The 14,382-nt window shown below is 40.0% G+C and overlaps 1 protein-coding gene across 3 annotated transcripts; it reads right to left on the reverse strand.

The window, feature by feature from the left end:
• Positions 1 to 1,517: 1,517 nt before the first annotated feature.
• Positions 1,518 to 13,656, reverse strand: cpsf6 (cleavage and polyadenylation specific factor 6). 3 transcript variants are annotated; one of them, XM_007564453.2, is made up of 11 exons: positions 13,547 to 13,653; positions 11,851 to 12,060; positions 11,666 to 11,769; positions 11,380 to 11,525; positions 11,025 to 11,201; positions 10,983 to 10,987; positions 8,581 to 9,071; positions 8,365 to 8,480; positions 7,855 to 8,008; positions 7,575 to 7,773; positions 1,518 to 1,634 (listed from the first exon to the last, which is right to left on the reverse strand). In XM_007564453.2, the coding sequence occupies exons 1-10, from the start codon at positions 13,604 to 13,606 to the stop codon at positions 7,587 to 7,589; spliced, it is 1,650 nt and encodes a 549-aa protein (XP_007564515.1). In that variant the 5' UTR covers positions 13,607 to 13,653; the 3' UTR covers positions 1,518 to 1,634; positions 7,575 to 7,586. The 3 variants fall into 3 exon arrangements, with proteins under 3 accessions (XP_007564515.1, XP_016533112.1, XP_016533113.1); XM_016677626.1 differs by lacking the exons at positions 1,518 to 1,634; positions 7,575 to 7,773; positions 7,855 to 8,008; positions 10,983 to 10,987 and adding an exon at positions 10,245 to 10,352 and having other exon boundaries at positions 8,368 to 8,480; positions 8,581 to 9,149; positions 11,025 to 11,210; positions 13,547 to 13,656; XM_016677627.1 differs by lacking the exons at positions 1,518 to 1,634; positions 7,575 to 7,773; positions 7,855 to 8,008; positions 10,983 to 10,987 and adding an exon at positions 10,245 to 10,352 and having other exon boundaries at positions 8,368 to 8,480; positions 8,581 to 9,149; positions 13,547 to 13,654.
• Between the last annotated feature and the right edge of the window lie 726 nt (positions 13,657 to 14,382).

Genomic DNA, 14,382 nt, shown 5'->3' on the forward strand with positions numbered 1-14,382 from the left:
AATCCCATTCTAACATTGCGTTTTAAAAACATTTCAATCTTGTTCTGATCACAGGTTTACATGCACTCATCATGGGCATTGATGTCAATAATTTGGAGAATTAGCGATACATCTGAAAGCGTATTTTAAGGGAAATATCTGGAAGCAAACTACAAATTTCTCCAAAGATGAAGCTATTCACAGCATCAATTGGCTTGCTCAACTGTCAAGCATGGTGTTGGCGGCATTATGTTACGGGAGTGGTTCACTGCAAGTGGGTGGAATAGATAACCACTTGACTTTCACACAGACAAAAGGCTCAATGTTTTAGTCAAGAAGCTAGTTTCTGATCGAACTTCTCAAACAGCCTTGGTTGGAACATTGTTCAATATTTATGTACTACCATTAAAAGCTCAGTGACGAGGAATAAATTCAAATGATTTCCAGTTAGAGCTTCTAATATTTGATCAGAATTATGAAAGCAGCTGATGGATGACTACAAAAATGCTCAAAAAAAAAAAACATCCTGAAAAAGCCCCAAATGAATGACAGTCCATGAAAATGAGCGAATGTAAACATCTCTTCTAACTTGCATTCGACACTAACCAGTTTTTACAACAATGGAATCAATTAATGTAACAATATTGCTCACCATGATGAAAACGTACCACAAACATTTTTGTCTTCATCACTTTTGCTAACCAGCATAATTACATGTGAAGCAGCGCAGCAAACGGCAGCAGGCTTTTTTTTTTTTTTTGATTTACGGCGTGATTTTCCAAAAATGATCTGAATGCCTCTAGGAGCGTCCATTTTGGCTCACACTGCATCGTCTGTTCACATTTGAAAATACATTCTACTCGAGTCTTACCTTGGAAAAAATCCCATCCATTTGAAGAGAAACAAAATGTCAAGGAAAAGGATCACTTACTTGGTGAAATTTGGAATTGGAAAAAAAAAAAAAAAAAAATTAAAAATAAAACCAGTGCAAAAATACATTTAATATAAATGAAACAAAACATGTAGAGAAATTCACCAGATGAGTGGACCTCAAACATTTTTTATTACAACACCATCTAGTTTTTCATTCGAAAATCAGACATTTACAAACATACTAACAAGAAATGAGAATGAGAGAAAGAGAGAAAACGTCAAACATGAACCCTATAAAAACTTGCCTATATTGAATTTACATAGTACAGCGAGCCAAAAAAACAAACAAAAAAAATCAACAAATGAAACGAACTTGATGCTTGTCTTCTATTTTTTTAGGGTCGCAGAGCCATTTTATTGTTTCTTTGCAAAAACAAAAAACAAAAAAAGAAGAAAAAAAAAAAAGCATCACACATACTAGTCTTTATGTCAAACAAAAACAAAAATAAAAGAACTGCTTGGAAAGTTTTCTTTCATCTTCAGTTATGAATATAGACATTTGGACAAAAGCCTTACATAGATGAGGGTCCTCCATCCACTGCTCTTAAGTCAGGCAGACAACAGAGAGAGGGGGATGGGTGGAGAAGGAAAAGAGAGGAGACATGGAGGGGGGTGCAGGAAGAGCTGGTAGTTGTAGTCCTGTCCGGTCATGCAGGGTGAGCGGGGGTGACGGTGTACAGAGAGCGTTCCTCCTTTTTCCTTCCATCCTTGATCCACGTGAGCTGAAAGGTGTCAAAACGAAGGGTGCAGTTTGGTTTGGAGCCAGCCCAAGAAGTAAACACTCCCCCACTCACCAATAAACCTCTACGCTACGGAACGTGTCCACCAAGGCTGGGTTCAATTTACCATCACTTTTGAGTCGCAGTGCTAAAAGTTTACATCAGCATAAAGACCGCATCGTGTGAGGGTTACAACAGACGCTGGACAACGAGGCACAATTTATTTTATTTTTTTAGCAAATTAAGTTTTTTTTGTTTGTTTGCACTCGGCTGATTGTGAATTGCTCCCAACCCCAGCGCATACACCAGAACATCATGCAAATTTCAACAGAGCAGCTTATTTGAAATGTTTCAGCATGAAGACACAACAGAACATTTAAAGGTGTTCCTTCGATAGTCTAACTTAGATAGCTTGAATCGGAGCCATGTTCAATACATTTATGGACAGAGAACCTCCAGTTAGACATGCAACATTTTAGACTAACGTTTGGTCTTTCGTAAGAGAGCTGACCTTTAGTAAACTCCAAATTCAGGGACGGACATGGAGAAACATGCTGCATACAGTTTAAAACAGCAAAAACTATATTGGTTTATTAAGGTTTAATTTGATACACACAAATTGTTTTGTACAAAAGAAGGATTTGAAAGTGCTACCTTCATACCTTGAGCAAAAAAGATTTTAGATTTCACGTAGTTTACCTCATATCACCAAATTTGAATCATTATTATGCTTCTGAAAAATTCCCTGCTTAATTTGCCATTACAAAATTACAGCTTTGGGTAGACAGTCTAGAAAGCTAAACACTGAAAATGTGCATCTGTGTTTTTCCCCAACAAAGACACTTCAGAGCTTGTTCAGAACCAGTGCTGGACTTTTTCTTTTGACTTCAGTTGGGACAAAAATTAGCGTATAAAAGCACCAAAGGACCACTAAACAAATTAAAAGGTGCCTTGTGAAACAGGACTACAGGCTGTGCAAAACTACAATGTTTAATAACTAATAATTTAATAAAAATGACATTCTCCAACTTCCAAACAAACCACAGAAAGTTGATAAAGCAACGTTTTGTGTGTTTGTGTCACTGGTTGTAAATACCAAGACTAGTTTGTTTTTGTTGTTTAAATAGCAAAAAACAAGAATCATCTCCAGTCCTAAACTAGCACTGAAGCATTTTGGAGGAAAAACTAGATCTGGTTCTTTCAAAAGATTTGAATAAGACATAAAAAAAACACCACATATATAATCACTGACTTTTTTCTTTTTTTTTAAACTCTGCAATATACATTCTGCCACCAAAATCTGTGAACTTGATATTTAAAAAGGTACAAACTTTTGCTTTTACATGAAACAATGCTGAGATGCTAAAATGCCATGTTTCCCATCAAACAGAGCAAATCAAGCAGATGGAAAACTTATGTCAACACCTGAGCACAACAAAGTGCAGCATGCAAAGAACAGGAAACTTAGAGGCTGCATGGCAGCAGTAAATAGTGTCAAACTATTTGGTCAATATATTCCTGCAATATTACAAGCCCTTCAAGATTGTTACATGACAAATGAAAAAGTCTTGGCAGAAAGATCTAATTTGTTTCAACCCCAGCTTTACCTTTTATGGGACAAAGACTCAAGTATCTACATTAAAAGGTCATGAGTACACTCTGGTTTCAGATGTTCAATTAATATTAAGGACAAAGCAGATGATTCATCCCACAATACTAATTTCATGAGCAATACATCATTTGCTGAATAATTAAAAAGGTTCATTACAAATTATAGACATGAAACGTGCATCGATGTCTGCTTGTAAATGGCAATTAGATCAAAGTCAAACCAGGGTTGAGCAGTCTTCCCTAAACTTACAACTTTTAATGTTGGTTTGGATTTTTTGGGGGTTTGTGTTGTTTTTTTACATTTTACAAACCAGGCCTTTTAACAGGGTGCACAAAACGTTTCAGATCCAGATCATCAACTCATAAATCCACCAGATGTTTCATTTAAATTTAGATGATAAAATCTGCATTCGGCACGCTTAAGGTTTTTAACAGAATACTGAATCTACAGCAGAGGTCTGCAGCCTACACAAACCAAATACATTTATTTCCTTCCTCCACAGACCAATTTAGACCCACAAAACCAATTAAGCATTTAAAATGTAGGTTTTAGTAGACCCGGGTGTTTTTACTCACAGGGGTTGGGGACCCTGACCTAGAGTCCAGAAAACTTCTGGATTTAAATAGGACAAACTTGGACTGATCAATAATATGAAGACATTGAAGACTTCTCCAAACGTTTTTAAATTCACTTTAGTGTGATGACAGAAACAAAGACCAGAATTTCTTGAATAAGTGTTTCTTTTAACTCTGATCTGCTGCTCCTTGTAACTGTGTACATTCTCTATGTACTGGACCTTATTTTGTTACTGCAAGTTGCTTCCAAGCTTTATTTTTAGAGTGTCTGACTCTGGTTTGACATGATCAAATTGCTTCTTTGTCAACGGACATTGAAGATGCCTCTTCAATAATTATACTGGCAAAATGTCTTAAGGCATTGCAAAGCAAGAAACTTTGAAAAACACTTAGTTCACCATTATGAACACCAACAGTAAAAAACAGCATACTTTGACAACAGATGGCCAAACCATAACAGGCATAACTACATATAAAACACGACTGGCTCTTTTCCTGAAATATTACATGGACGGGTGTGGAGCAATGGAACATGGGGCATATTTGGACATGATGTTTTGCCCATTTCCAAGGTAAAAACGTAGTTTTCAATAACTTTACCCAAATGCATTTTATTGTCCACACATTCAACATCAGGCCTTGTGTCCACTGGGTACCTTTTCATTTTGTTTTATTTTTGTTTTTGTGGCAACAGGCATTAGAAAATCCTGGTGCAGTTAACAAGGCTTCTAAACTTAATTGTTGCCACTCCATAAATAATAATAATTATAGTAGAAAAAAAAGGAAATTTAAATGATTTGTATCTTAAACAGGGTTCCCAATGGACACAAAGTACTTTTGTGTGAAATAATCAAATAATGCATCATGTAAGGACACGTACTTTGAATACAAACTTGTTTGACTTACTAAGACCTAAGACTCAGCACTAAAAAGGACATTGCAGTAAAATGGTTACCAAGTGACATTATGTTGGGCTTTGCCTGCTTCTAAAGTTCAGCAAAACCAAAATGTCAATCACCCTGTTTAATATTTCATGGCAATACAACAGAGACACTAATAAAAAGGCAATAGTATATATTAAATACACAATGCATAATTCCTCACTACATTTGACTTCAGTGACTCGGAGGGCTGGGTAACCGTAAATGTTCCTACTGATCTCTGATCGTTATCAAATAGAGATCCGGATTTTTCTGACATTACACAAAGCAGCAGCACACCACAAACAGCATTTCAACTACAGCAAAGGTATACACAAGGTAGCATGTTATTTAACATGCAAATGGTGCCTTGGTAGACAGAACCAACCAGTAACAATTACAACATGGGTGACACTAATCAGAAAGTGACCCAGAAAGACTAAGAGCAGCCTCAACATGTTACAGATTAATTTGAGAAGCAAAACATCAACAATGTATTGTAAAATATTACTTGGAGAGAATAAATAGCTCACTTCAACTATTATGACATGACCAAAGTGACAGCACAACATACCATGCTGGGACACAACCTGGATAAACTAGGGATGGGCACTGATTATTGAAGCTACAGATAGTAATTACATTGGGCTTTAGCAAAAAACAAACAAAAAAAAAAACGTACGATATTTCCATCCCGTTTTACACTCCCTGACCGTAGTGTGTTGCCGTTACCACAAGAGGGCGATGCATCAAGTAGATCCTTCCTCCCATCAGCTACCAGACTATCACAATCACTGTTCCCAACCCTCTTGGCATTTCCACTGTTTGCACAGTTTTATTATCACTTTTTGTAAATGTCTGTTTTTAAATCCATTGCCATTTTGTACATTTTTAAATTATGCTTCTCGGTTGTGCCATCTTTTGCATCTGGATACACAATTTTTATTCATTGCACAGTGTGTCATGGTGTAATGTTGCCCTCACTGTGCAGTCTGTTATTCTTAATTGTGTTTTTATTTATTCTAATCTTTGTGTTGTGTTTCCATTACCTGTCACTTTGCTGCTGTTGTACCAGAATTTTCCCAGTGTGGGACAAGAAAGGGTATTTCTACTCTATTCTACAATAATTGAGTAAAGCAATAATAAAGGTCATTATAATTATCCCACAACTTTTCCTGTCCTCTAGGATCTTGTTCATCGAGATCTATATTCAATATTGAATTACAAGGTTTTCTCCTAAAACAATTTGCCATACTACACATGCTTGAAATGCCCATCCCTACTATAAACTATTACCAATATTACATTTTCTTAGATGACTATTTAAAATCTTAAAACATTTACATAAGTGTGACATTTAATTTAGCCAACTCACCTCATTTTACATATGTGTGACACTAGAATACCTGGAGCAAGCACATTTTTCTCAAATATGTTTCACACCAACATACACGGCAGATTAAATCAGGAAAGACAAGAACGTGAGGATCTTTCATTTCTCAACTTTACCTCAAAGTTTTACAATGAGGCTCAATTGTCTGAAATTCAACAAAGCTACATTAGAACTACTCAAGTTTGACACATGTACAAGATCAGGTCTTGCATGAAAATATTGTTTGGCCTCTTAACATTTGTATAGATATTTAACCTAATAGAACGGCGAAACGTCACATTATTCATTACAGATCTACAATAATAAAATGTTTCTCTGCCAATAACCTGCATTTTACTTTCACTTAACTCAATAAAACAAGTCAGGTTGAATGCAGATTCTGCATGAGAACAGATGGGGACATCAAACGTGTGGCATTAAATGACACCAAATACCAAAGTCAGCTGTAAATTCACATAAATATGTCTGAATTCAAACAATCTTCACATTCAAGCCAAAAAGTTGCTCCACATTTGATCTAAGCTCACAGCTGTTGGTAAAGCACAAAACTCGGCTGTTTAACGTTCCTAATCATTATCAATACAGCACAATCAGAATAAATCAATTCTTAAGAGGTACTGCGTTACATCATCCCTTCAACAGAGGAGTGCACAGATGATGCCCAGAACGTTGTTCAGCTGTGAAAACTACCCAGAAACAAATTAAACGTGTATGTATATATAAGAAAGGATCAGTGAACTTTGTGATTTACCAACTTCTGAAGCCCAAAAGTAACAAATACATCCAACACTGAATTTCCAGTGCCTGCTGGTGTTTTCTGTAACTTCACAAATACAAATCCCAACCCTGTTCCGGTTCACGCGTCGCATAGCAAACATTGACTAGTGCATAAAATAAAAGCACTCTGTGCATCTTCCAACAACCAACCACTGAATCGGGAGCTTCATAGCTGGAGGACATCAAACTTGCAAAAAGCAGAACAGGCTTGAAGCTCGCCGATCAGTTTTAGACACAGCTGGTGTTGAAATGTTAGTCTATAATAAGCTTGAACAATAGAAGCTAAAAACTTATCATTAAGCTCTGGGACTTTCAGCTTTTGTAAATGTACCATTACATATATTTTCCCAGACAACATACAGAACAGGTGCAATGGCTCACATTGTAAAATGAAGTGGTAAACTCACCTTTCCACCTACCTGAATCCATAAAGCTGAGTTTTCAAAGCCCTTTCCTTGCTCACTTCACACTTTCTTTACCCAATGGTTTCTCATTTGATATCATGTAATATCAGAAGGTAAAATGTCATACTGCTATTTATTTGGAGTTTAATAATCAAAAAAAGTGAGCAAAGGAAAAGGCTTCATATCGCTGTTATTTCCCTCTTCCAATTTTTTTTGGTTCAGATCCCATTAAAATGGCTACAGAGCACCAAGCTGTACCCACCTGCCCTGTCATCTAGCGGTGCCGGTACTCCCTCTCCCGCTCTCGTTCACGGTCTCTGTCCCGGTCCCTCTCGCGGTGGCGGTCGCGCTCCCGGCTGCGCTCTCGGTAATAATCCTCGTGCCGGTCTCGACTGCGGGATTTGTGTCGCCGGCTCTTTTCTCTGGAGCGGCTATGGTCGCGTTCTCTGGAGCGTTCTCTTCTGGGTGGAAATGAAATGCTTGTCGACTCAACGATTTAAAGAGGAAACCTTGTTTTTCCTTCAGCTTCGTTTAGTTCTTACCTAGATACAGAGCCGTAGCTCTTCGACTCTATGCCGTGGAGACAGTCTTGCAGGGAACTGATGAGGACTTTGCAGCGGTCGTCTGCAGAAACTTTGGACTGCTTGATCAGACTGATGGCCGTCACCAAAGTCTCTATAGCACTGCCATAATCAGCTAAAGGAGGGAGAGGTATGCATTAAACAGGGAATCTGGAAAATGACCAGAAGTTGACTTTGGAGAATTCCCTTAGGTAGTTAGTAAGAAAGACATTTTATTACAACATAAATACTGATATGATTCATGCAAATGTATCCATCAGCAGCCCTGTTCAATTTGTGGATTTTGCTTTATATTTTGTTTGATCATCTACAGTTGGCAGGTTAAGCTGCCACAGGGTCCAGGCTAATTTCTGCTGGAATTGTGAGCTTTATTTTAGCTCTACCGTTTGTTAACACTTAGATGTTTTGTTTTCCTAATATTCCAGATAACACTGGCTTGAGCTCTCTTGCTATTGATGGGACCTTCGCTACCTGCGCTGGCATCAGACACGGCCCTGGAAATGGCGCTGGAGGAGATGGCTCTGTTCCTGTTCATGATCTCCTCAAACTCGGCCTCATTCAGGGGGCCCCGTGATGACTCCATGTCTCTACAAAGAGCCAATAAGGAGATCAGTCACCAATGCAGCCAATAAAAGACAGTTTTTGTTTTTTTTTTCTTTTTCTTGGCATGACTTCCATTAGCCTTACCCTCGTCCAGGACCGTAATCTCTGGAATCGTATGGCGGCGGCCGGCCGTACAGGTCGTTTGGCCCCGGGGGCCCTCGGCTGTCGTTGGGGGGCATGTTGTTCCCTCCAGGCGGAGGGAAGAAGGCGGGGTTCACATGAGGAGCTGGTGGTGGTCCACCTGGAGGAGGGCCTGGCAAGTGTGGGGGTGGAGCCAAAGCCAACGGGGGTCCAATAGGGCCTGGAGGCCGAGGAGGAAAGGGTCCTGGGGGAGGCGGGCCCTGATGAGGCGGTGGAGGACCAGGAGGGGGGACGTAACCTGCAGGTGGGGGGCCTGGAGGGAGAGGTCCGAGCGGTGGCTGACCGAACTGAGTAGGGAAGAGAACAGGTGGGGGAGGCCGGTCGCCACGATTCGGGGGGCCTGGCAGAGGAGGAGGAAGGCCTTGGCCGGGAGGTGGAGGACCTGGAGGCCCTGGAGGCCCAGGGGGGCCCGGAGGAGGACGAGGAGGTCCCACCTGGAGAACCTGGTGGACCTGGAGGCCCTGGAGGCCCAGGGGGGCCCGGAGGAGGACGAGGAGGTCCCTGAATCCCACCTACAACGAATAACAAGGAGAAGAAGAGATGCGCTTAAAACAAACCGCTTAGCCTCTGGCTACAGCACAGCCAAACAGCTCTCATCTGGAGAAATAAGCATGTTGTTAAAAGTTCTGGAGGCCTTTCCTACATCAGAACACAAAATGGGGAAACGACAAACAGCACAAAGTATGCCACAACTCTAATAAAAACATCTTAGGAGAGCTTTATTTTCTTAGCATCTTTCATATAAATGTTAAGATGCTGACTGGGCGAGAACGCAAAGCAGCGACAAATGACAGACAGATGAAAGCAGGCTGGTGCTTCGTGTAATTAATGTCCTGGAAATACAATTTAACGGAAAACGGCTCTTCTGATGACATTGGAGGAACCGTTTCTGGAATACTTAAAGCTTGCTTAAAGGCTCCTTGTATTTGATAACATGTGCCTTACAAAAGTACTAATAGCATGTAAACTTCCTCAGTGTGTTACGACACAACCACAAACTTCAATGCATTATGTGAAGCGGAAAGACCTTTTTTTTTTTTTGAAGTCATTTGTTAATGCGCTTATGTGTTTCCCTTTTCCTTTTTTTTTTTTTTTTTTTTTTTTTTTTGTCCTTTCTCCTCAAAGTAAAAATATGATATTTAAATTTAGCACCAAATGCCTTCGGAAGTCATTTAATTAACAAAACCCATCTTTGGCCGATTAAAGTTTGCAAGGAGAAAAGGAAGGGACACGACAAACTTGTGAAAATAGACACTCTGCTGGTTCTACATACTATTGTCTCATCAGTTTTCAAAGTTTTTATCTGTGAAGAGACTGGAAACATTTATCCATGCATCCATTTCAGTTCACTTCACAACTAAGCGGTGCTTTATGTTTATCAGACAAAATACACCGAGGTTTGTAGTTGCAACAAAATGTGGCCAAGTTGAAATGATCCAAACTCTTTTGTAAGGCACTGGTATGTTGGGAGTGTAGTTGGTAAACTGAACCTTGAATAAGATCATCAACCTGACACAATTTGTACCACAGGTCCATCACCAAGCTTCTAAGTCTTCAGAGAAGGAAGATAACTGATCAAATTATTCAGATCAATCGAGGTGTTTCACCTCTGCTATGCCAGCTCCCGTTCCTGCCCCCCGGCGGGAAGGGATTGAAATTCATTTCCATCAGAGGGCCATCATGGTGGCTAACCAGATCTGGTCTCATTCCCGAGCCTAATGGGGAAGAAAGCAAACCAACCATCACTCTTCCCTTCATGAACTTCTGGCTCCGAGCTGAAGGCCTGACGCAGCCCAGTGGGGGAGGGGGCAACAGTTAATAAGCAATAGATGAGGCATGAAAAGGATTGCATGGAGAGAGGAGGGGAGAGGGGGGGAAAAAAAAAGGGGGGGCTACAGTAATGTCTTCTGCTTCTTGCATTACGCAGGCAACACAAGAGTTGTGAAGAGCTAAAAGACGCCAAGTTAAGCTTTAAGCAAACAGCTAGTTAAGAGATGGAGCTGGAATCTATCAGCGAGCGAAGGACTGCAGCCAGGAAAAGTTGAACCGGAGGCAGAGTGGGACAGACAAAGAACAATCTAAATTAAGAAAAGCACAAACACAATCCTGGCGATACAAATTAAAACTCTAAAACTGCACATGAGTGGCTTTGAGTCCATGCAAGTCTGAGTAATAGAGTGTTTGTTGAGCAGAACCTTGTGATATAAAGCCAACCTAATCAGAATCTTTTGGACTGACTGCAAAATTTTAGAGTTTTTTTCTTTTTTCTTAATTTAAAAAAAAAAAAGGAAAAAAAAAACTACATAAAGTAAAACGCGAGTAATAAGGCGTTTTCGACACCCGACACCACCTCTAGCATTTCCCTCAAAATGTGCCGACAAACCAACCTGGGAAGTGTGGCGGCGGGCCTCCGGGCCCCACGGGGCCGGGGAAACGGTCATTTCCAGGACCAGGGGGTCCAGGGAACCTGCCTTTGCTGCGGCTGCCCATCGGGAATCCGCCACGGGAGCCGGAGCCTGGAGGCCCGGCTTTGCCTTCCCCAGACATTTGGCCCGACTGGGTACCTGTGCAATCAGAGAAGATAAAAACAAACCCACATATTTCTATTTGCTCGTCCCAATTGACTTTATAAACAAATTAAGGATTATTTTACAAAACCTAAAACAAATTAAAAAAAAATAAATAAAGAAAATAAAGAAAAAATTAAGAAAGCCGTGCCAAAAGAATGGATGGCCAACTTACTTTTACGCGACTGCATCTCAAACTGACTCAGAGATTGTTTGTTGCACGGCGTGACGATGGGATTCTGTCCATGGAGCTCCCTCTTGGACAACAGGTCCATTAACTTTCTGGACGATGCCTCGGAACCGACGCACACGAGGGCAAACCTGGAACATTTAGAAGAGGACGTGCACTTATACCGCCTGGAAAAATTGTTTCTTAAAAGACTGGAGTACAAGGCTGTCTACGATTCAAGGTACTGCTAATGACATGTCACGTATCCACCAGCAGACACCAACAAGCTCACCCTTTAGACTGGCCATTGGCTCGGTTTTCAAAGAACTTGATCTCAAGCACATCTGAGATGCCTATTGACCGAATAGCTTCTGTCAGGTCTTCGTCTGTCGTCCACTGCGAAACAAGAGACTCATTCAAAACACGAATCAAACGTTTGGAGGTTCGACACAAATCTGAGCTGTAATTGGTTCTCACCCATGTGAGGTTTCCTATGTACAGGGCAATCCTTTTGCCTGTGTAGGTGTAAACCACATTGGGCGGGGCGCTCTTCCCCCCTTCGGAGCCCCCCGGGGCGGGGAGCGAGTCCAGGTAGTCGCGGTCTTCCGGAGCATCTCCGTTATTGGCTGACGGGGATATTACATCATCGTACAAGTCGATCTGCTCATGAGGAGGGTACTCCGGTTCCTGTCAGAAAGCATCATTGGATGAATACAAACACGGGGAGCAATTAAGCCATACCAGCTCAAACTTAAACAGTCAATTCACAGAAATAACAAAAGCCACTTTTTCTGGCAGCAAATTGATTACTTTAGAATTAAATACTGTTATAATGAGGCAGGAAACATTCCTACAGATCGATCTATAGTTGGCCTAAAATGTCCAATGAGAGACGGCTATTTTTAACCAAACAAATCTGACTTAAACAGAAAAGGAGCAAAGGGACAAACACCCACACAAAAATATATACAGATTTTTTTTCCCCTTCACTTATTTCTCCAAGATCTCAAACTTGGAAAGAAGCAATCGTTTATCCCAAAATGAATTTACTTTTATAGGAGTCTCTGCATCAACACAGCTGAATCACATAATTGGGCCATTAATAGCACAGAATGAGGGGGTAATTCTGTCATCTAATTCAGGTGTACTGAAATCCACATGCTGCTAGATAATGGCCTCCAAAGGATGGACTCTAACACCAATATAAGAGTTATACCAAAAAGTAGAAATCAATAACAAAATTAGCAGCTAGAATAAAAATGTTAAAAGAACAGCAAAACCCCATTGTATTATCTCTAAAAAAAAAAACACACACACGCACACAAAATAAGCATTTTCCTCATAAGAATAATTTAGCTTAAATGGTCAAAACAGGTCCCATTGTTTCGTTTTAAACCGCGTGAATGTACAGCAGACCCCGACGTATCTAATTCACACAATGGCTAACCTTCATTTTACCAAATCGCAGAAAACACACGATTTTAAAAACATTTTTTTCAACAGACAAAAAATTTTGTAGATAACCCATATCTGCGAATGACTGACTTCCTAGATAAAACCAATGGTGTCTCTTCATGTACCACAGAAGTAAACAAAAGGGGCGTGTGTGTGTGTATAAAAGGAAACATGTAGATATGCTAATAGCACTTAGCTACAGCCAGATGTATTTTCACTCAATGTAAGTGTAGTGTTTTGTAGAATTATTCACAGAAGAATATATTTATTTAGCTTTAAATAAAAAATAAAAATAAAAAAACTACAGCGCTACTAAACAACTCGCTTGAAAATAGTGCGAAGCTAGATAAGGAAACTGCGTTTGTTTGGCTCGTCTTAGCTTTAGTCGCGGGAACCATGCCGAGGCCTATATGCGCTGCACGATAAAACCAATAATATACACTACACTCCAAAGTGTTTATGATAAAACAATAAGATTTTGCTGCACATTAATACACATGCAAAAATACATATTGAAATCGATCACTTTATATTTCAGATGACGAATTATTGAAGCTGAGCTGCAGGCTTGCAGCATGGCGAAAGAGGCCTAGTTAGGAGACAAGCTATTTCGACAATAATTCGACGAGAGTAGCGTCAAAACACCGCTGCCAAGCACAAAATACGTTGTCCCTATGGGCCTAATGTCCCATAACCTGAGTAATTTAAGCCTAAATACCTGGCTAAATTCCTCCTCGACGTCGGCGTAGATGTCGATATGGTCCACACCGTCCGCCATTTTCCCGTAAAGCGGTCCCGACCGCGGGTGCAGAACAGAAACAATGGACCAGAGAGCGACAACTAACGCCCCCCAGTGGCCGTCTAAGCTTAAAACGAGGCATGCAAAAGGAAAAGGATTCTATCACTTCAAAAAACAAAATAAATGAGTGAAAATATAAATAACTTTTTAAGACAAGTAATAATAGATTTGTTGTGCCTAATTAATGCGGATAAATGTAAACACAATTACTTTAAACATAACGATAGTAGCAAAATGGAATCTCTAAAGTCTAAAATCTTCTATACGAATGGCACTTTGATATGACAGAATTGGATTCATAAAAAGCGAGGAAACTGTTTAAAAAAATTACAATAATACATTAAAATACACCCCATTTACAGTAGTCTACAAACTGAATGCCCCGAGGTAATGGAAAATAAAAGAGTATTCATAAGCTGTGTTTTATCACCAGTTGCCACTAATGTCTTGGGACACTGTCTCTTTTCACATTTGCTACGTTATATTTTTGTTGTACTTGAAGTAGTTCTGCCTGTTCTAATATTGACTTTTCTTTTAGCTGTGACAAATAAGACCCCCTATATAGAATGCATGAGTTTGCAAAGACCACAGAGTCTGTATCTGCAAGGTGTCCAGGTCCTGAAGGTGCATTTTTGGCCAAATGTCCCAACTTTTAATTCATCCAGCTGAATGACAAATTTCTAGAACTAGAGTCTGCAATCTGTGGCTCCAGAGGTCTTCAGACTCTTCACTGTGGAGTCAACAATCTCCTGATG

This window comes from Poecilia formosa, unplaced genomic scaffold (genome assembly GCF_000485575.1).
Source record: "Poecilia formosa unplaced genomic scaffold, Poecilia_formosa-5.1.2 Scaffold159, whole genome shotgun sequence".
NCBI classification, from domain to species: Eukaryota; Metazoa; Chordata; class Actinopteri; order Cyprinodontiformes; family Poeciliidae; genus Poecilia; species Poecilia formosa.

Excerpts from the sequence above, each read along its gene's own strand:
- cpsf6 (XM_007564453.2), bottom strand. The coding sequence starts at position 13,606 with ATGGCGGACGGTGTGGACCATATCGACATCTACGCCGACGTCGAGGAG. Across the intron at positions 12,061-13,546 it reads TCGAGGAGGAATTTAGCCAG|GAACCGGAGTACCCTCCTCA; the intron begins GTATTTAGGCTT and ends GCTTTCTGACAG. Across the intron at positions 11,202-11,379 it reads TGAGATGCAGTCGCGTAAAA|GTACCCAGTCGGGCCAAATG; the intron begins GTAAGTTGGCCA and ends CTGATTGCACAG.